This window comes from Cottoperca gobio, chromosome 19 (genome assembly GCF_900634415.1).
Source record: "Cottoperca gobio chromosome 19, fCotGob3.1, whole genome shotgun sequence".
NCBI lineage: Eukaryota > Metazoa > Chordata > Actinopteri > Perciformes > Bovichtidae > Cottoperca > Cottoperca gobio.
The window spans coordinates 195420-218591 of record NC_041373.1 but is presented as its reverse complement, the minus strand read 5'-3'; the positions used below and the strand labels follow the sequence as shown (position 1 = coordinate 218591).

At 41.1% G+C, this 23172-nt stretch overlaps 1 protein-coding gene across 1 annotated transcript in view; it reads left to right on the top strand.

The window, feature by feature from the left end:
- Positions 1–23172, top strand: part of ryr2a (ryanodine receptor 2a (cardiac)) — a 184866-nt gene that overhangs the window by 62611 nt on the left and 99083 nt on the right. The window contains exons 4-13 of the mRNA XM_029456240.1: positions 5469–5489; positions 10053–10127; positions 11025–11103; positions 12600–12712; positions 13976–14075; positions 14896–14992; positions 16481–16555; positions 20121–20277; positions 22345–22509; positions 22709–22830. Coding sequence (XP_029312100.1) covers positions 5469–5489; positions 10053–10127; positions 11025–11103; positions 12600–12712; positions 13976–14075; positions 14896–14992; positions 16481–16555; positions 20121–20277; positions 22345–22509; positions 22709–22830 — 1004 coding nt within the window. The remainder of the gene's footprint in view (positions 1–5468; positions 5490–10052; positions 10128–11024; positions 11104–12599; positions 12713–13975; positions 14076–14895; positions 14993–16480; positions 16556–20120; positions 20278–22344; positions 22510–22708; positions 22831–23172) is intronic.

The window sequence follows — 23172 nt, the reverse complement described above, 5'->3', positions numbered from 1 at the left end:
TTGCTCTTTCCATCGCTTAACAATATCACCATTTAGGGTCAGCAGTCCTCCTCCCTTGCCGAACATAGTCTGAAACAAGTCCTGCTGCACAGCTCCAAGCAGCCGGCTCCCACTCACATTTTATGTCCCCAACCTCACTTGGGATGCATGAGAAATTCTTCTGGAAGTGGAAGTTAAAGGCCTAGCGGACATGGGCCTCAGCTAGAATTTACCACTTCACCATGACTAAATTATAGGGTTTACCAGGTCTGTCCGACTAAGCACCACTCAGGTTCAGATCTGGAAGTCCATTCCTCCCAATCACCCCACTACAGGTTTCTCCCTTGTTGTCCACCCAGAGACTCTAAGAAGGCCGCATACTCCAAACTCCTGTTCGGTGCTTTGGGGCAAACTACAGTCAGAGCCTTTCTCTCAGCGACTCGCAGTTGCATAGAGGCAAACCTCTTGTTCTTCGGATGGAACAAGGACACAGCACCACACAGCAAGGAGCTCATGAGTATCCCCACACCACAACTTCAAAAAGGAGAGACTCTAGCCCAGGGTTTCTATTCGCTGGAAGCAATATTTTTGAAAGGGGGGACGTTTATGTGTTTTTGGGGGGCGTTTGCTATATAGGCTCTGTTATGTTGTTAAATCTAAGATTTGAAAAAAAGAGCGAGGCAAAGTCCTTGTATGTGTAAATTTACTTGGCAATAAACCAAATTCTGAATTGATTCTGACCAGTGTTCAGACAACACTGTGTGTTTTTAGACTTTTATTTTGCTGGTTGATAAAGTGCTATTTTAAACAACAGCGCCACTCTCCTCAGCTGCCACTGCATGAAAGCATGTATGTTTTCCAAGGATACACCATCAATAAAACTAATCGTAATTTATCGTAAACAACTAACGCCCTGGTCGGGACTTGGACCAGCACTTCCCGGACTAGCTCTGTTTACTTCCCAGCCCTTCCATGTCACTAGAAACGGTCTGCAATGCCAGGGTTAGCACACCCATGTCCCCATCTTTGCCTGTCGTGCAATTGACAGTGCTAACAACCCCAATCCCTATGCCTGCAGGTGGTGGTCCATGTAGTTCATTCTGTAGTTCTTGATCCATGGGGTCTGGCTACCAAAGATTCGCCAGCAAGCTTTCCTCCTAGTTCTGGCTCCAGGCCCTGGCTTCCATGTTCTGGGGGAAATGTTGCAGCGCCTTCTTGGCCAAATCATAAGGGATTTAAAATATTCTATTTTATCTGTTTATTGTTTGTGTGTTATAAAACATATTGTAAACTCTGATTTTCGAAAATATGCTATTCAAATATGTTTTACTAGTGTGGTAATGTATTTAGGGAAACAACATGTCTGCCATCTACTGCTGCCTAAAGAGTAACTACACAGAAACTGAATTACTGCCAAAACCGTGCTCTACTTAAAAAAAAAGAAAAGAACCAACAGACACTGCAAAGATGCTGTCATAGAGTGGACATAGAAATGCTAGTCTATGCCAAATTTGTTTTTGCATTGACAGTGCTTCTGTGATGAAGGATAAGCCAAACCTTTAAAACAACAACACTCAAACTTAACAAATGTTAAAACACATTTAAACTCAACACATTTTTAAACAGACCATTCCAAATGCTTAACTATATAACGATATGAAATGTTTTGCTTCCCTGCTTTGTGGAACTTTACACACTCCTCAACTGTTGCAATAACTGCACTGATGATCATATTTTAATGTCTCCTAACCTTTCTGCTAAAGGGCATTCTGCTTATTTTACACATGAAGATCAGTTTATTTGTCATGTTACTACCCAACCTGTTAGAACTATTGTATAATGTCTTTGAGTGAAAAAAATCCTGATTATGAGAAGGTCCAATGAAAGATGTATCCATCCATCCATCCATCGTCTACCGATGCAGCAGCTCCAGTAAGGAATCCCAAACTTCCCTTCTCCAGGCCACATCCTCCAGCTCCGAGTGGGGGAGCCCGAGGTGTTCCCAGGCCAGTGAGGAGATATAATCTCTCCACCGAGTCCTGGGTCTTCCCCGGGGTCTCCTCCCAGCGGGACCTGCCTGGAACACCTCCCTACGGAGGCGCCCAGGTGGCATCCTTACTACTTATTCTTTCAACGTAAAGGAGCAGCGGCTCTACTCTGAGTCTCTCATGGATGGCTGAGCTTCTCACCCTATCTCTAAGGGAGACGCCAGCCACCCGTCTGAGAAAACCTATTTTGGCCGCTTGTACCCGTGATCTCGTTCTTTCGGTCATGACCCAGCCTTCATGACCATAGGTGAGGGTAGGAACGAAGATCGATCGGTAGATTAAGAGCTTTGCCTTCTGTCTTAGCTCTCTCTTCGTCACAACGGTGCGGTAAAGCGACTGCAGTACCGGCCCCGTTGCTCCGATTCTCCGGCCAATCTCTTGCTCCATCGTCCCCTCACTCGCGAACAAGACCCTGAGGTACTTGAACTCCTTCACGTGGGGTAAGGGCTCATTCCTTACCTGGAATAGGCAATCCACCAGTTTCCTGCTGAGAGCCATGGCCTCAGATTGTGAGGTGCTGATCCTCATCCCAATCGCTTCACACTCGGCTGCGAACCGATCCAGTGACTATTGAAGGTCACAGACCGATGATGCCATAAGGACCACATCATCTGCAATGAGCAGTGATGAGATCCTCAGGCTACCGAACTGCAACCCCTCTCCTCCACGACTACGCCTCGATATCCTGTCCATGAAAATAAACAGGATTGGTGATAAGGCGCAGCCCTGGCGGAGGCCAACATTCACTGGGAACGAGTCCGACTTACTGCCGAGTATCCAGACACAACTCTCACTTTGGGCGTACAGGGATTGGATGGCCCTCAGAAGTGACCACCTCACCCCATACTCCCGCAGCACCTCCACAGTATCACCCGGGGGACCCGGTCATACGCCTTCTCCAGATCCACAAAACACATACAGATGGGCGTACTCCCAGGCCCCCTCCAGGATCCTTGCGAGAGTGGAGAGTGAAGAGTTGGTCCGTTGTTCCACGACCAGGATGGAATCCACATTGTTCCTCTTCAATCAGTGGTTCGACTCCTTTCCAGTACCTTGGAGTAGACTTTACCAGGGAGGCTGAGAAGTGTGATGCCCCTGTAGTTGGCACACACTCTCTGGTCCCCCTTTTTAAATAGGGAAACCACCTACCCCGGTCTGCCACCCCCTAGGCACTGTCCCAGACTTCCACGCATGTTGATGAGGCGTGTCAACCAAGATAGCCCCTCAACACCCAAAGCCTTCAGCATTTCTGGACGGATCTCATCAGCCCCTGCGGCTTTGCCACTGTGGAGTTATTTGACTACCTCAGTGACTTCCGTCAGGGAAATTGACGATGATTCCCCCATCAGCTTCCAGCTCTGCCTCTACTATAGAGGGCGTGTTAGTCGGATTCAGGAGTTCCTCAAAGTGCTCCGCCCCTGCAGGGCTCCATTCAGGGTCTCCAAGAACTTTTGAGTATCCCCACACCCGCCCGACGCCTCACACCTTGGGCAACTCCGGAGAAGAATAGAGTTCAACCCCTATCCCTATCCAGGAGTACGGTTCCAGAGCCAAGACTGTGCGTAGATGTAAGCCCCATCAGATCCAACGGGTAGCGCTCCACCTCCCGCACTAGTTCCGGCTCCTTCCCCCACAGAGAGGTGACGTTCCACGTCCCCAGAGCCAGCTTCTGCTGCCTGGGTCTGGTCCGTCGAGATCCCTGACCATCACTGCCACCCGTGTGACAGCGCACCCGACCCCAGCTGTTTTTCCCCTCAGTGGTGGGCCCACAGGATGGATAGATGGATGGGAGGCACCACGTAGCTTCTTCGGGCTGTGCCCGGCCGGGCTCCGTGACAAACCCGGCTCGCTGTCGGGCCCTCTCTCTGGGCCTGGCTCCAGACGGGGGCCCCAGGCTTCCTCCAGGCAGGGTCTCTCCTTTCCTTTCCCTCTGTATCATGAGGTTGTTTTTTAACCATTCTTAGTCTGGCCCCTCGCCTGAGACCAATTTGCCTTGGGAGACCCTACCAGGAGCAACACAGTTCTCAGGTTCATGGGGACACACAAGCCTCTCCAACACGATAAGGTGATGGTTCCCAGAGAGGCCATGAAAGATGTAATGATGCTGTATTTGGGAAGTGTAGGTTCCAGTGTTTTAGATATCTATCCCTCACAAGTCTCGATCAGTCTTGAAATGCTGCCCCTGTAACAGTCAAATAATCCTAAGGATGTCAGAAGTTTGCAGACATGGCATGACATTTTGAAGTATTAATTATCTTTTTTAGAAATTATATTAAGTTGATAGATGATAGCATGCTAATTTGTCAAATACAGCATTTGGAAAATGAGAAAATATGAGGCCTAGTCGGGGGTAATGGGCTGAGCAATGTGAATTTAATACTGAGGCAAATGAGTTTTAAGTGTTATGGTTTTTTCACTTTGTTTCTCAGTAATAGGGTGAATAGAATAATTGTAAGGGTAAAATCTTGCCACAGGGTTGTTGATTTCGCTTTTTCATACTTGAACTTAAAAATGGGAACTAAACATTTTTTGAATAAAGTATTTTATCTGAATTGTTCAAATGAGCAGCTGCCGTATAAGAAAAACTACATGGAGCCGAAGTGCAGATGTAGAGATGTTGTGGTGAAGGGGGTCTAATAGAGATGGAGGTTATGTCAAATTTCATTACGACTTGCAGTTTTCTATAAATGAAGTGATGTGATGGTTATTCATTTGTCCTTTCTCACTGTCAGCGGACCACAAGACCAGAGCCATGAGACACAGTCACACACACACACACACACACACACACACACACACACACACACACACACACACACACACACACACACACACACACACACACACACACACACACACACTCACACAATTCAGATGATCATGTGTTTCAGAATAAAACCCACAGTTGTGTTTCACCACTTCTCCCCTGATGTGTTTCATGCATTTAGTCGACCTCAGCTGCTTAAAGAGCTGCTGGTTATAAGCAAAGACTCAAACCAAATGCAATGCCTTCAATTTTCTCCCACAAGGAGTCTAAACGCCCTTGGATAGCAAGAGAAATCTGCTCTAAGAAACATCAAATGCAGGAGACACTGGATGTTCCTTCACATGAAGCTAAACAGTACAAATGAAATATGAGTCTTTTTAAATAAAAAAAGGAATAGTTCAACATTTCAGGAAATACTTATTTTCTCTCTTGCTCAGAGTTAGCAGAGAAGATGGATACCCTCTGATAGATTGATACTGATCTTGTCATCTCACTTTGAAAAAGCAAATAAGTGTATTAACCAGCCAAACCGAATATTCATATAGAGGGTAATTAAAGTAGATATTATACTCATTCAACAGTCTTATCTGTTGGATAGATGTGTGTTTTTATGTGTCGTCTGTAAAATGACTACGGCAACTTACTTTTTCCTCCTCTCTTTTATTTCCACACAGCATGTAGTGGTGGAAATATGGGTAGGTGTGCCTCCACTTGATGTCTGTGTTTGTCATGGTTGTCACCGTCCTTTTGTTGGTTATTGCCGTCACTGTCATGAGCATCACTAGTGTCAGTATTAGCAGAGTTGCCATACAATGTGTGTTTTTGTAATCTATTGAGTGTCATCAACCTGTTGTACCTAATGGAGATTTTAGATATGACCTTATCAACCTCTTTATTTAAATCTTCGCAAGCTGATATAGTAGAGGCAGGTACATTTACTCACACGCGCGCACACACGCGCCCCCACACACACACACACACACACACACACACACACACACACACACACACACTGTTTAAAATACTTCCACACTTAAGAGGATTGTAGGCGGGCGGGTCTGTTAAGCTGCAGCTTGTTCTCTCGGGGAAACCAGAGAACAAGCTGCCTATCCGGGCCAAACGTTTTGATAATTTGAAAAATAATACAATAATATATTTTTTTTAAAAGTAAGTGTATGAAAGGTTTTTCAGGTTGAATTTTATCAAATCAAATCAAAATTATTTGTATAGCCCAATATCACAAATTATACATTTGTCTCAGTGTGCTTTACAGACTTTACAGGTTACGACACCCTCTGTCCTTAGACCCTCGCTTCGCACAAGGAAAAACTTCCTAAAAGAAACCCCAAAATTTAAAGGGGGAAAAAATGGAAGAAACCTCAGGGTGTTTTATTTGGGTTATTATTCAGTTATGTAATTCTGCAAAAAAAAAAGGCTGAGGACCTTCCTCAATCATGTTGCCTTCAGGAAACGTAGATGAATGCCACTTTCTATAAACCATATTCCCGTAATTGGCAGTAAAAATAAACTGACGCCAGTGACAATGTTCCGTTAAGCAAGTTGTCTTAGACTGTACTCGGTACCTATCGCAGTATAAGAGCAATACGCTGTGACAAATTCTGCAGACACACTTTGTGAACACTGTGAACGCAGCTCACTATTTGTAATAGATACTTTGGGAAATTATCCTAAATATTATGATAATGGTTCCTTTTTGCAACATGGGGACATACATACTGAGTAAATACGTGTTTAGGTGGTAATATTAATATTAATATTCCTTTACATTAATTCACTACATGTTTACAATCAGGTAGGCAAATTGATTAAAATATGCAATACAATCAGATCAGTGTATATGGTGGAATATTGGCATTAGAATGTGCCAATGGCCACAAAATGTGGGCTGTTACGGCCGCAATCTTTCCCGTGGGACATGTTGCTGGACCCCCAGCTGGTTACTTTTTCTACCCCCTGGCTGCTCTATATCATTGTTGAAATCCCTGATTACTGTACACAGCCTGCCTGTACTCGTTGGGAGATAGCTCTAGATAAAAAAATAAAACACTGGCCGTTATAGTTTACAGTCCTAAAGAACACTCATATCAAAACATATAAATAATCCAAATAATCCACATCTAGCGGCAGTCTTTGTGAGACCTGGGAGACTTTAATCAGCAGTTACTAAAGAAAGTCCCTTTTCAGTTGCTTGTAAAAGAAACAAAAATCACTTTACATTGGATGGATTTATGTAAATTTAACAAACAGCATGCAAGTTATTATTTAAAACATGTGCAAAGACGACAACAACAACAACAAAGAGGACTGCAAAGTTATAGTAACGTTAGACAGTCTGACAAACACAGATAATAAAGACAATTACCCATTATCATAATATTTAGGATCATTTCCCAAAGTATCTATTAAAAATAGTGAGCAGGTTGTCCTGGTGGAGCGAACAGCGCCAATCACTAGGCTGCGTTTACAGTGCGATGTTTTTTGACTTCTTTGTTTTGCTGTCACTCACATTTCAACGCCCCTCTCAGCTGAAGCCACGCCCCCCACACCACATCCTGGCCAAAAGTCTGAAAATTAAAACATAAAATGTGCAAATTAAAAAAAAACAAGATCTGAAAAATAAAAAAGTGAAAAATGTCAAATTTAAAAAAAAAATGTATTCAAAAGAATTACAGAACTGAATCAAAATTATATTCAAGCTGAAAACACTTTTCATACACTTATTTCTAGTTTGAATATATTATTTATTTTTCAAAGTTAAAGATCAAAACTTAAACTTTCAAGTTCCATTTTCTTTTCAAATTTTCAAAACCTTAGGCCCAGATTTAGTTCCATATAATCTATGCTTTGATCAGGAGCAGCCATTCCTGAAACGTGCATACGCACGTTATGCAAATCTATGTATTTTTGTACAATTACGTCAACGAACCGCCCCATCCCTAAAATTAAGAGTTACAGTCATTTTGTAGAAAAGTCTGCATCTCTTAAAACACATTGTATTTGTTTACTAGAGGATCTTGACCAATCCAATATGGTATATATTTTAATATGTATTGTAGCGAGCAACAGAGAGCGAGCTGTACCCAGCATGCCGGTTGGCAATGTGTGTCATTTGGGTTTAAAAGCTCAAAAGAACATTTGCAGAGTACCTAGCATGTCGTTCAGCGGTGTCACATTTAATACTGTAGCTTTCAGTTGCTGGCTATAGCTCCATATGTAGCACACAAACAAGAAAGCCAACTGTCGTTAAGAGTGGCATAAGCAAATTTACCAAAATGTGGAACCATTCCTTTAAAATGACGTTGTCTTCTTTTTGCCATGAGACCGGAACCAAAGGCAGTCCGCATTGAGAGCCAGAGGACAATAGACTATTCCTGTGTAGAAAAGGTTCCAGTAGAGGATGGCCAACTGAGCTGCTCTCCCAGGGAGGTTTCGGTTTTGGAGTGGCAGACAGAACCATTGCAGACAGTGGGAATTCTGCAATGAGCCAAACAGATCCACTTCTTACTCTATCAACAAACTTCAAATGCATAACCCAACATAGGAGAGCAAATAATACAGGAACATAAAACACAACAGACCTCCCCTCTGAAATGAGGAGAGGGGTTGAGTCACCAACACCATCAATCTGACATGTTCAAGATGAGTAAATAAACATGTCTTCAATTACATCCTTTTTTAACAGTTGCTGAACCTGCCATACTGGTGGGGGTAGTCATTAGGGATGAATACCTGAATTACTCCAATAGTTTGAACTGTAGACAAGCTGTGAAATCAAAGCTCTAGTCCCGTTATTTAGACTCAACCTTGTCTAAAAATCTGTTTGATGTGGGCGGCAGTCCCAGCTGAAGTACACTATGAGCTGCTGACAAGTGATTTTATGATGGTAAAATTATAATTTCTCTGGCTTTACCTTTTAAAAGTCCCACACTATGGACATATTTCAGTTCTGATAGCCTGAGAAAGTTTTGCAAATAATAAAAAAATAGCAATATTGCATTACCTACACAAATTAGCGTATCAATGTTCTACAAATAAAAACAAGATTTACAAATCGGCAACTCTGCAAGCTAGTCTGCACCCCATATCTGCTGTTTATACACATCCATAATGTGTATATATAATGTGATAGTGAAGCAGCTCTACTCTGTGAGGCCTGTACTGCACTGTGCGTTCATTAGGAGCAGGGCAGAATGACTGCAGTGCAGCAGGAGACATTAGGTGTAGACACAGTTGGTTGTGCAGGAGCACTTTCTGCTAAGAAGACAAATGTCAGTCAGAAAGCAGGACTCCAGTTACATGGCACATTCTCCTAGTGGTGCATAGTCCTGCTGCAATCAAAGTATGTAGTGTTACTGAGTAGTTTTGCAGCACTGAGACATGTTGGGGAGAGGAGAAGGGACAAAGAGTAAAAGGGTTTATAGAAAATGTGGTCTTATTTTGAGGAACATTGACAGAATAGTGACAAAAATAACTTTAATTATTGTGCTTAACATTGAGATCACTATTATTTAGCATAATTTCTCATTAAAACAAGAGGGTTTTATTCCACTTAAACATTTTAAATTGCTTCTTAACCACCTTGAACCACCACTGAACCTTCAAACTTTCATCAGATGTAGAACACACAACTTGTGTTCAGTTTAAACACCTACCTCTACATAAAACATGAAACAAAATCACAAGGCTGTTTCATTACTTTTGCAGGTTTGTTAATGTAGTTGTTTGGGAAGCAGAGACGTTTGATTGGTCAGACTGTTATATTGGATTTAATGCACCAGAAAAGGCACTCAAAACGTCAATATTGCACTTGATCAGATTTAATTTACTGTAGAGACCTAAATCATTATCCTGATTATTATTTCAATAGACAGCATTGATGATGGTCATTTTACTTTCAGCTAGGCATGCTTACTTATACACAGAGTGCCTTTAAATACTACTGTGATGACATGATGGATGGATGACATTACAGTTTAGCTTGGACACTTTAAAACAAGTAGTATGTAGTATCTAGACTCTCAGGGAACATGTTTCCTTCAGCTTTGCAGGTTACAACTTACATGGTTCAGTTGGCCTCCCCCCTCGTTTCCTGTCTGCATCTGTTTGTTGCTCTTTCTGTCTCTACAGTTTATTGATATCTCTGTTTATCTGTTTCTCAATGTTTTCTCTCAGTGACTTTCTGTCAACTGTAACTGCAACTGCTGTTCCTCTCTCTCTTGTCTATGTGTCTCTTTCAGACGGCTCAGGGTGGCGGCCATCGCACCTTACTGTACGGACACGCTGTCCTGCTGCGACACTCCTACAGTGGAATGGTCAGTACACACACACACACACACACACACACACACACACACACACAAACACACACACACACACGAGTGTAGTTCCTCTTCAACAATTCTAATTAAGATAACGATAGGTGTGCCAATATTATTAAAGGACCTTTGTGACATGTTTATGGGTTTATTTACTTTTTATTTTATACAGATTAATCAAATATACCTGTCAACAACTCAAACAGCAATAATATTCCAGGAGTGCTGAATAATGAAATATTTGCCCTGCTTCCCTGTGACTCAATCAATATTATGTACAGCATTTAAGCAATCATAAAAATTCAATTATCACATTTTTAGTTCTAAGATTATTACTGATATCAGTAATTGATATGTTTTATGTCGGCCAAGATAAGATTATTTACATTTCTATAATGTATTCATTATTTTAATAAATATTCATAGAAATTCAATGATTAAATAATTATAGAATTGTTTTAATCAAAACAGCCCAAACATAACATCACATTGTTGAGCTTGCAAGATATTGCTCTTGTAATGTTTCTTTATTCTCTTTCCTTCAATGTCTGAGTTGCCAAATAGGACCATTATTATTGGCATGAGGTTTAGCAGATACCTGTTTCTACTCTTCCCATTGTCTCACAAAACTTAAAAAGCACATTGAACCGATTGAACTTTTCCAGGAAACACTACTATTCTGGGCATAACAAGGAGATACTGATACTCTCTGGGCCAGACTTAATGGTAGAACCAAAGAGCTGAGAAGAGTACAGTATGTAACTGGAGCTGTAATTATTACTGGGGCAGGGGGAGAGAATCACACACACACTCTCCAGACAACAGCAATGATATAACTATTGAACTGTAGTTGATCAGATGGATTGATACACTTAATTGTCTTTCTCTGTTTAGTACCTGTGCTGTCTGTCCACCTCCCGCTCATCCACAGACAAACTGGCTTTTGATGTTGGACTGCAGGAGGATACCACAGGTAGGAGTCAATCACAGATATGTTAAACTGCTGCTGTGTAGCCACATTTGCAGAACTGTATCTTAAAGCTGCACAAATCATTATTTCATATAAAAAATACATGTAGTACATGTAAAGTGATGAACCCACAAAATATTATCACCAACTCTGCAGTTCCCCTCAGCTCTACAGAGCATCTTTCAATTTGTTGGTTTTATAGCGGAGACCTACAGTATACTGAGTTGGTCGGTCTCAGGACTCTTAGAAACATTGTTTCCAGCAGCAGCTGTTTCCTGTGAAAATAAATCTGACAAACCCCCCTGTACACTACCTGCTCAGAGGCAAAGTGCAGACAGACACAGTAAGAAACTAGCTGGTGAACATACTGGAGCATTTAGCAGCAATCAGATATTTTAGACTTGGTGGAGAGCATATGTAACGTAAAAGCTGTGTGAATATTGGACTCTAAATCAATGCTTATGTTTCTGTGTCTGCAAGTGTGTACCTAAGCTAAATGTTTACTAAAGCATCAACTTTATAAGGCCATAATATGTCAACACATGTGTGATGTTTTTGTCCAAAGAATGCATCAGGTTACATTTTGAGGAAGAACATTTCAGAACCCTCAGTGTACACATCATATAGCTTCAATGGAAAGCTTGAACAAGCTGAGAGAGAATATATATATTACACAGTACTGTCAGATAATGATTTTTCCAACCGTAGAGTTCTTTAAGGGGAAAAAGAGAAGAACACTTTAAGAAAATTATATTAACAAAACAATTCCGCTTTGGGAGGACCAATTGTCAGATATCAGGGCCAAGACTTCTGTGTGCCGGTCATTGTTTACAGTCCGATTAGCAACTTGACACACGAGAATGGACTTGGAGTTGAGAGAAAACGTTTAGAACCGGATTGTTTTACAAGTAGCCAGTTTACAAGATATTTTAAGCAAATTTTAAGCTAAATCGTTGTCAGTCGATAGCCCATGTGTTCAGAGATTGCATTTCAGTCAATACGTTTCACCTCTTTTGCTCTCCACACGGACTGTTTACCTGCATACAGCCAAAGCCTGCTCACACCTGATACTACAAACTGAAATCACAACGCTTCCGATTGCAAAATCTTGTCCTGTTGTCTACAGATTCTGCATTCATATGCAGACAACTGTTTATAGAGAATTAGCTCTGAGCTGGCTTTGTGAAATGACTGTTGTTAGGTTGTTTCTGTCTGTGTCAAACAGACACAATCTGTCATCTGCTTCTCCTCTGTGGTTTTCACTTTGGAACAAAGTCAGAACAATAAGCCACTGCGAAGTCTGCCCTGTTCCCATTCTTGACCTGCTTCTGTAAAGATGGTGCACTGTACAAGCAGAACAGCTGCAAGACAAATGTAGGCTACCAAAGTGGTACACAGGCTGAGGAGATAGGTAGTGTTATAGGACTTAATGTTCCTCCGGGAATCTGTCATGGACACATTTCTGCCATATTTTCTGTGTTTTCTTACTTTATGTGTAGGCGAGGCATGCTGGTGGACCATCCATCCAGCATCAAAGCAGCGGTCGGAGGGTGAGAAGGTTAGAGTGGGAGATGATCTCATCCTGGTCAGCGTCTCCTCTGAAAGATATCTGGTCAGTAGCAGCTCAGTGTGGTACCTGTGTCAGGAGAGGGGGTCAAATCTTACTATCACACCCACTTTGTTTTGTTTTTATTTGTTCTTTCCTTCATTCCTTTTTTCTTATCCTTTTACCTTCGCTCCTTAACATTCATTCCATCTCAGTAAGACTGTCTGATCTGATAAAAAAAATACTTTTACAGAGTTTAAAAGTTGCATACATATACATACACACAGCAGCTAATGGGATATTCACACTTATGTATGCACTAATGCAGGGGTGTCAAACTCATTTTAGTTCAGGGGCCACATACAGCACAATTTGATCTCAAGTGGGCCGGACCAGTAAAATCAGAGCATAATAACCTATAAATAACGACAACTCCAAATTCTTCCCTTCGTTTTAGTGCAAAAACGTACAAGTATATTCTGAAAATGTTCAAATTTGATCTTTTTACAAAACATTATGAACAACCTGAAATGTCTTAAGAAAAAAAGGTGCAATTTCAACAATAGTATTAGTTTATCATTTACACATGTGTATTACAACTTACACATCACAGTGTATCGACAAAGGCACAAAACATTTTGTCACAGGTATCTGGAACAGTATTTTACTTTATGATCAAAACAACTAATTTTTACACTTTGCAAAGTCATCCTGCGGGCCGGACTGGACCCTCTGGCGGGCCGGTTTTGGCCCCCGGGCCGCATGTTTGACACCCGGGCCGCATGTTTGACACCCCTGCACTAATGGATAAACTATGGATGATAATAGCAGGCCACACTCAAGAGCCACATTAGAGCCTTCCTTATATGGGTACCTCTACATAGACCTTCTGTTTATGGACCAAATGAAAGACTCATCCGTTTCCTCTCTAACAGTTCAGGAAATTGATTTGTGTAAAACCATATGGTCATATATTAAACTCAACTATAGCCACATATGTGTGAATATACCACTGGCTCATGTTGGCGTTTCTACCACACTTGTGTCATTTCAATATTTGTTGTAAAGTGTTGTATGATGAACCTGATGAAGGCCACAGACCAAAGATGTCTGCCTCACAATAAAGTTGTTCTCAACACTGCAAGTAATGTCTTGACACAGACAATATGTATGATGATGGTGGTACTATAGCAAGCATCTGAAGTTCTAAACGTACTTATAAAATGACTCATGTATACACATGGACATCCTGAGTGTTTGTGTGAATTTCAGTCTGGCGTGTCTGTAAATGATTTGATTCTATTTGGCTCTTCTGTCTCTCTCCTGCAGCATCTGTCCTACGGTAACGGCAGTCTCCATGTAGATGCAGCCTTCCAGCAGACACTATGGAGTGTGGCTCCCATCTGTTCTGGCAGTGAAGTAGCACAAGGTACACCCGTCTATGTTTCTTCGCTTCGCTCTTTCTTTTTGTGTCCATCGTTGTTCTCTTTCTTTCTTGCTGCTTGTAGTGTGCTTTTTACTATCTTACCTTCTTACTTTTGTACATTCTTTAATTGTGGCTTTTCACAAATGTACTTGTGAAGTCGTATTTAATTTCTGGACACATTGTATGTACAGTATATGTTGATCCAGTAGTGTTTTCATGTGAAGTTAGAACTAACAGTAGTACAGTGAGTAATCTTGTGAGCAGTATGTACTATATATCCTAATCATTCTGGAGCTGTGTCTCTGCCATTCATACGACATGCAGATGTGAGCAGCTCTTCGGTTTCCTTTGTGCAATATTGGGACATTAGTATCTACACACTCTGAAGTCAAGCGTTTTCAGTCAGAAAATGTAGTTATGTTAGTATACTTCATGTAGTTACCTTTCCAGTATGAATACACTACAGGTGTAAAACCTGCTTAGTTTTAATACGTAGAACAAAAATGAGGACACTGCACACTTCTCTGGTTGCTGCCTGTAACACACTACAATTCCCAAAATGCTCAGTGACATGATCCATGTCATATTTAATAGCATAATAAGTCCCTGCTGCTCTTTTCTCACGTCAGCACAGGTTCATCAGAATGCTCAAAAGAGTTTCTAAATTCGTAGACAAGGTAGCATATGTACTTGTTCTGGGTTTTTATTAATCAAACATAATAATTTATCTGTAGTATGATTCAAATGTTGAGTCCCACAGTTTGTTCTTGCTCTCATTCTCCCGCTCTCCCATTTTCCTCCCTTTCTGCTCTCTTTTCTGCAGGTTTCTTGATAGGAGGGGACGTCCTGCGCCTCCTTCACGGTCACATGGATGAGTGTCTAACTGTTCCGTCAGGGGAACATGGGGACGAGCAGAGGAGGTAGTGTGCGCTGATAATTACAATTGGACTGATATATGTGCTCAAGATTGTAATTTCTTTGACAAAAGTATGTCCTCTAGTTTTACATAAAGTGTAGACAGATTACTCATACACTTTCACATGTCACCAGTTATACACATTCATAAAGAGACCCAGTACCAACACCTGGAGGCTACAATTTATAATCCTTCAAAACAAAAGTGTTGGACAGAAAAAACATCATAATAAAAATAATAATACATTAGACTTGTATAGGGCTTTTCTTGTAACTCATCATACTCATCATTTTGCAATTGAAATTGAAAGGAAATTCCAAAAATCAGTATTTTATCTGTTTTTCAGTAGATCATAATTGAAAATGTGCTGTAGTCCAGGAGCTTTTATCACAACGCTGGACTGTTTGAGCTACAGGCCTTAACAAAGCCTAACATCTGTGAGCCTTAATAACTCGTCACTATAATAGTCCCTCCTGTCCATACAGGCTGTGAAGAGACTTCCCTGCAGTACATGATTCCAATGTAAGAAATGGGGGGTCAAAATATACAGTATTTAAAAAATGCATTAGTTCTACCAAATCTATCAACAAACTAATAAATAGATCTTAACCCATACACTATAAATACATAAAACATACATAAAATACAGGTCTGAGCAAGTCAACAATTCCAAAAACGTTAACATAAAGGGGAGGAGGTTGTGCTGGTGGAGAGAGCATGAGGGAGTCAGCACTGTGACAACTGTCCAATTCTAAAGGCAGCTTAGAATACTTGTATGAATGTGATTGGATTTTACTAGTCAGGGGGTAGACTGTCAACAGTTAGCCAATGATGCTAATGTCACTTTTCCCATCTAGACTAGTCTAAAAGCAAACCCTTTATAGAGCAGTGTAACATGCAGTATCTTTATACAGCCAGGCTCATTTGCTTGTGGTGTTAATTTGCAGTAGCTTGACAACAGAATGGGATGTGTAAGATCAGTATTAGTATAGTTTTAACAAACATATTGCCATACAAAATCATCTCTTTTTTTTCTCAGGACTTAGCAGTTCTAAATGAATGTCAAAGTCACCTCTGCAATCAAAGTTTTGCCTCCAGCCTGTTCCTCTCCTTCACCCTCAAGTTTAAACCATTAGACCTACAGTATTCAGATTCCTTTTTAAGGAAATGACCATTGCCTGCAGGGAGAGAAAAACACAACTCTCAATACAGCCTGAGCTCTCTGCTGTGACTGAGACAGGGAGGACTATTAATAATTCTGCTGTAGTTTTGCCATGTTGTTAAACAATGCCGATGAGAGTGACTGTGTTATCCTCCTGACTGTCTGCTGAGGTTTGTTACTGAGTCATCCAGGTAGTAGCATATCTAGATGTACTAAGTCATATGCAACTGGAGTTGCAGTGGAAGAAGTGTCTTCTAGAATGTACAATGTTATGTGTGGAGATGATATACACTTAGTTTGAAGGTGTGATTGTTTAATTTTTACCCCCAGGACAGTGCACTATGAGGGGGGAGCAGTGTCCAGTCATGCCAGGTCCCTGTGGAGGCTGGAGACACTGCGGGTCGTGTAAGTACAACACACATCATACACAAACTATCCACACATTTACAAATATACACCAGCAGACATGATCGCCACACATATAATACACAATGTGCTGTTTGTTCAGATGGATTATACAATACATCTCACATGTGCTGTCAGTCTTTTGTCTTCTGTCGAACTGCTTACAGCCACTGCTGGAGATCCTTCACAGTGTACAGAGATAAGCATGGATTGGTAGCACTTACTGTACTGTGGACAGCAGAGCGGTGGAGTACATGTTAAGAATATTACAACTTTTACTCACAGTGTGTGCTTCAACATAATTTAAATGGCTTCCATAGTTGCTAGGTAACAGCAGAATACGGACCAGACAGGAAGCTTTAGAAATGTCTCCAGGTTGGTAACCAGGCAGCAGCTCCTTGGTCGTCCAAGGTGACCGAATGGTTGCCATATTTAACCATTCAAGATCATTTTGATAATGGTCTTTTGTAATTATACTCCATATTTCAGTGATGGGACAGGGATATTGAATGTGTTAATACACACGGAACATTACAACATTTGTTTTTATGTCACACACATACACGTTAACATGAAATGGATTTCACTAAAAGCAGTTGGCTCAGCTTCTCCGATGAGTCAAGATAGAGTTAACAATGACTGACAGAAGGTTTCAGTATATTTCAGCATACTGTTTACATATTACACCTCTACAAACCTTGGCTGCTGTGCATTATAGTAGCAAAACCAGTCCAAGCAAGCTTCCTGGGGTCCTGACACAGTGAGACCGCCAGGTTTGGTAGCATTGTTCCTGTACAGAAACCAAAACCTGTGCTCACCAAATGTATCTGGCAACACACGCTCTAGCTGAACATGCTACTACTGTTTTCTTGGTCCAATGTTAAACTATTCCTTTAATGTGCTATTGATACTACTGCATGGGACTTTATTTGAATACTAGCTTTTATTTGAGATTGTGCAGTACCTCAAGTGGTATCTAGCATACAGGACTGTCTCAGAAAATTAGAATATTGTGATAAAGTTCTTTATTTTCTGTAATGCAATTAAAAAAACAAAAATGTCATACATTCTGGATTCATTACAAATCAACTGAAATATTGCAAGCCTTTTATTATTTTAATATTGCTGATTATGGCATACAGCTTAAGAAAACTCAAATATCCTATCTCTAAATATTAGAATATCATGAAAAAGTATACTAGTAGGGTGTTCAACGAATCACTTGAATCGTCTAATTAACTCGAAACACCTGCAAGGGTTTCCTGAGCCTTGAAAAACACTCAGCTTGGTTCAGTAAACTAAATCACAAGTATGGGGAAGACTGCTGATCTGACTGCTGTCCAGAGGACCATCATTGACACCCTCCATCAGGAGGGTAAGACACAAAAAGAAATGTCTCAAAGAGCAAGCTGTTCACAGAGTGCAGTTTCAAAGCACATCCACAAAAAGTCTGTTGGAAGGGGGAAATGTGGCAGGAAACGCTGCACAACCAAGAGAGATTACCGCAGCCTTAACAGCATTGTGAAGAAGAGTCGCTTCCAGAATTTGGGGGAGCTTCAAAGACAGTGGACTGAAGCTGGAGTCCAGGTATCAAAAGCCACTGTTCACAGACGTGTGGGCTAAATGGGCTACAATAGCCGTATTCCCATGGTCAAGCCACTTCTGAACTCAAGACAACGGAAGAAGCGTCTGACTTGGGCTATGGAAAAGAAGCACTGGACAGTTGCAGAGTGGTCCAAAGTCCTCTTTTCAGACGAAAGCAAGTTTTGTATTTCATTTGGAAGTCAAGGCGCCAGAGTCTGGAGAAAGGCTGGAGAGGAGCAAAATCCAAGTTGCTTGAAATCCAGTGTGAAGTTCCCACAGTCAGCGATGGTTTGGGGAGCCATGTCAGCTGCTGGTGTTGGTCCACTGTGTTTCATCAAGCCCAGAGTAAATGCAGCTGTGTACCAAGAGATTTTAGAGCACTACATGCTTCCGTCTGCTGAAAAGCTCTATGGAGATGAGGAATTCATTTTCCAGCATGATCTGGCACCTGCCCACAGTGCCAAAACCACCAGTAACTGGTGTACTGACCATGGCATTACTGTCCTCGATTGGCCTGCCAATTCCCCTGACCTGAACCCCATAGAGAATATGTAGGGTATTGTGAAGAAGAAGCTGAAAGACACCAGACCCAACAATGCTAATGAGCTAAAGGCCGCTATTGAAGCATCCTGGGCATCCATAACACCTCAGCAATGCCACAGGCTGATTGCCTCCATGCCACGCCGCATTGATGCAGTAATCCGTGCAAAAGGATTCCCAACCAAGTACTGAGTGCATTAATGGACATTTTCAAATGTTTGATTTTGTTTTGCTGTTATAAATCTTTTTTTTTTACTTGGTCTGAGGAACTATTCTAATTTTTTGAGATAGGATTTTTGAGTTTTCTTAAGCTGTAAGCCATAATCAGCAATATTAAAATAATAAAAGGCTTGCAATATTTCAGTTGATTTGTAATGAATCCAGAATGCATGACATTTTTGTTTTTTTAATTGCATTACAGAAAATAAAGAACTTTATCACAATATTCTAATTTTCTGAGACAGTCCTGTGTGTATATATATATATATATATATATATATATATATATATATATATATATATATATATAGGATTGTTTAAAAAAAATGATAATAAGGCATATTTAATAGCATTAAAATGCAATTTCTTCATTTATGTAATTAATAGACACCGTCTGTGCGATCACTTTTCCTGTCGACACACGAAGCAGATGAAAGATTTTATTTCTGCAGTGACAGGGGAAGCCACTAAAAATACTACAGCCATTGTGTCTAAACAGGCAAATATGAACAATGCATTTTTACTAAATTAGTTTTTTGAGTCTTTCCCTCGGACACAGGACCTCTCGTGGCCGTTTTAATATTGTGCTTTCGGCTGAACCCGCGGCGCTCTGCTGCCTCTCAGGAGACTGAATTACCAGTGCCACTTGAGCCAAAGTTTTTAAGTTGGGAAACATTTCTCTCAGGTTAACACAACCTCTGCTTTTGAGATATCTACCTTCACCCTAATACAACAGAGGTGCATGGAAATGAGATCTGGTGGCCCACAGCATTGAAGAAATACTTGTTAAGAAAAACATCAATTTCTTTTCCAGAAACAGTCTTAGTCTTGACAATCAACAGAACACACTTTCAAGGTTTTATTGTAACACACACAAACAAACAGTGACGGTGATCAGATACTGAGGCCTGGACCTCGGTGACTTTAATGGTGGGTACCTGGGCAAAAACTAATTTACATATACATATATTATTTTATATTTATTTATTATATTATATTATATTTATATTTATTATATATTATTATTACATATATTCATGTCTATTAGTAGCTCATAACCTACATGTATGAAATTAAGTGAGTATGAAACATTTGGAGATGTACAGAAACGCCTCTTTGAGATATATTGTAAACCCAACAGGAAATCGACCATTTTGAATTCAATTGAATTTAATTAAATTCTAAGTTACGCATTTATATCTCTGTCTGTGTTTGTGTCCAGGTGGAGTGGGAGTCATATCCGCTGGGGTCAACCGTTCAGACTGAGACATGTGACCACAGGGAAGTATCTGAGTCTGATAGAAGATAAATCTCTGCTGCTGATGGACAAAGAGAAAGCTGATGTCAAGTCTACAGCCTTCTGCTTCAGGTCCTCCAAGGTACATAGTCACCAACATCCACAACACTGTGAAGGCCATGATGTATTATAGCTCCATAAGGGAATGAAATCCAGGTCATGTACAACCAAGCATTTTGCATAAAAGGTTATAAGTCGTTACAATATCAAGATCATGGTTCTTTGAGATTGTGGTATGGTCATAACCCATTTATAACCGCTACATCCTCTGTGAACTTAAATTGAGATGAAGCTCAGCACTGTGTGTTCAGTTTTTCAGGTCATAAATCTGAAATAAACATTGTGTTTTGGTGAGGCACCTATTCAAATTTGAAAGTTTAGAGCAGGGGTTGGGAACCTTTTTGGCATGGAGAGCCATAAAAGCCAAATATTTTTAAGTGTATTTCCTTGAGAGCCATATATTTAAGAAAATTGAGTTTTAAGTATATCACGTCTCCGAGTACTAAAAGCGCTATCAGTGTTTCCCCCCTACCATTGTCTGTGCCCCCCCCCCCCCCCCCCCCCAATGGAACCCCGCGCCCCCCTCTGATTTTTATTTATTTAATATTCACAACTCACTTTTCACATTGAACAGGTGTTCTTTTATTAAATAAACTAAACGCTTCTGTGTTTACTGCACGGGTGTCAAACTCAAGGCCACAATTATATCCGAATGAAACTGCATTCATAGTTTATGAAACTGCCCCGGGACAAACTGATGGGACTGACGACAGACGGAGCCTGCGATGGTGATGAAAAGAGCGGATTAGTGCAGGATGCGGGAGAAGATGCAGCGGGAGAACTGTGCAGGTGAGCTGACGGTGTATCACCGCATCACACACCAGGAAGCGCTGTGTTGTAAAGCTCTGGAGATGGAACATGTAATAAGCACCGTAACACAGACAGGAAACTTTATAAGAGTCAATCTAAGTCTTTTCCTGAGGAGATACATTCTGAACATGGCGGTGCGATGGCTCAGTCGAGGGAAAGTGCTGAATAGATTTTTCGAGGTGCGTGAGGAAATCTGGCCGTTTTTGGAAGCAAAGGGAAACACACCACAGATCTCTGGGACGATGTGAGCTGGCCTGTTTGTGCGACATAACGAAGCATCTCACTGTTAAACCTGCAGCTTCAGGGCCGTGTGATCACGGACATGTATGATGCAGTGAGAGTGTTCAAGGCCAAGCTGCCTGTGGGAGACTCGGATGTAGCAAGGAAACTTTGGTCACTACGTGTTTCCAAACATTGACAAACCATCTCCACCACTGTGTTCCCGACTGCGCATGAACTGCTCAACAATCCGTTTGCAGTTGACGTGGAAACAGCACATGTGAACATCCAAATGGAGCTGATTGACCTCCAGTGTAACGACACACTCAAGGCAAAGTGTGACTCTGTGGGCGCTGCAGTTTCCAAGCTTCACCCCCGAAACGATGCCTTCATTTTGGCCCTCTCTGTGATTGAGTTTGACACCCCTGGTCTACTGCTTGCGTTGTTTCTCCTCTGCTGTTACGCGAAGGGCAGGGCTCCGCCCTGAGGTCAAGTTTTTTTCAAAAAATGGGATCCACTCATTGGATCCACAAGAGTCTCAGCTTTCCAGTCAAATTTATTTTATGCAATTCCAAGACTGTTATGGGACCCCAGGATGGCATTTTCAAATAAACCATTTTTAAAATAGGTGAAAAATAACACATTTGTACTCCATGAAAAAAACTGCAATGGTTTTTGGCCCAAACCATAGGGGTTTAGCATAAATTGGGCACGTCTGTAGAGGGGAGACTCGTTGGTACCCATAGAACACGTTTTCATGCAGATATCTTGAGGTAAGAGGTCAAGGGACCCCTGTGAATATAGCCTTGTCAGTTTTTCTCTCGCCAATATCGAGCCTCCTTCGCGACAAGCTAACATGACATAGTTAGTTCCAATAGATTCCTTCTAGTTTTATATTATACCATTCATATAATATCTTCCCTCTAGTTTTAAAACTGAAAGACCAAAAAGTCAGGACTCCTAAATGGTTTAAAAGCAGCCCTGTGCCTGTCATTACATTGTTGTATCTGTATTAGTTACAGTATTCAGTTTTTCCCCCTTTCCTTTCTCTCTCCTTCAGGAAAAGTTGGACCCTGGTGTGAAGAAGGAGGTGGATGGGATGGGTGCTCCTGACATTAAGTATGGCGACTCTGTGTGTTACATCCAACATGTTGACACTTGCCTGTGGCTAACATACCAGAGTGTTGATGCCAAGTGTGCACGCATGGGTGGAGTGCAGAGAAAGGTACCTTGTTGCAATAAATTATACTGCACCATTTAGAACATTGAACATCTTTCCTTGCAACTAGCTCAGGTTTTACATAGTAGTCTTGCTAGAATTTATTTATTTATTTCTACTGTCTAAAAATGCTGTGATTAGATCAATTCAGTGTGATATTAAAAGTAGAGGTTGGTGTTTTTCAACACCTTTCTTCTTATTTCAGGCTATCATGCACCATGAGGGTCACATGGACGACGGGCTGACGCTGTCTCGGTCACAACATGAAGAGAGTCGCTCTGCCAGAGTCATCCGCAGTACTGTGTTTTTGTTCAACCTCTTCATCAGGTGGATTACTGCACACACACACACACACACACACACACACACACACACACACACACACACACACTCTCCCGAACTCTACAAATAAAATCTGTCACAAAAATAGATTCCTATCTTAAAAGATAACTTCAAGTAAAAAAAGAAACAAAACATCAAGCCAGAACTCACCACATTTTATTAAAAGTACAGATTTAAATCATCATATAATAAGCAATAAAACGTGTAATGGTCCGAAATCACATAGGTGTGCCATAAACCATAAGACCTTTGGTTGAGTTCTGTTCCACATAAGCACCTACTCTGTAATTAGTTTTTAATGAGGCAAAATGTTCATGAAATCATTTG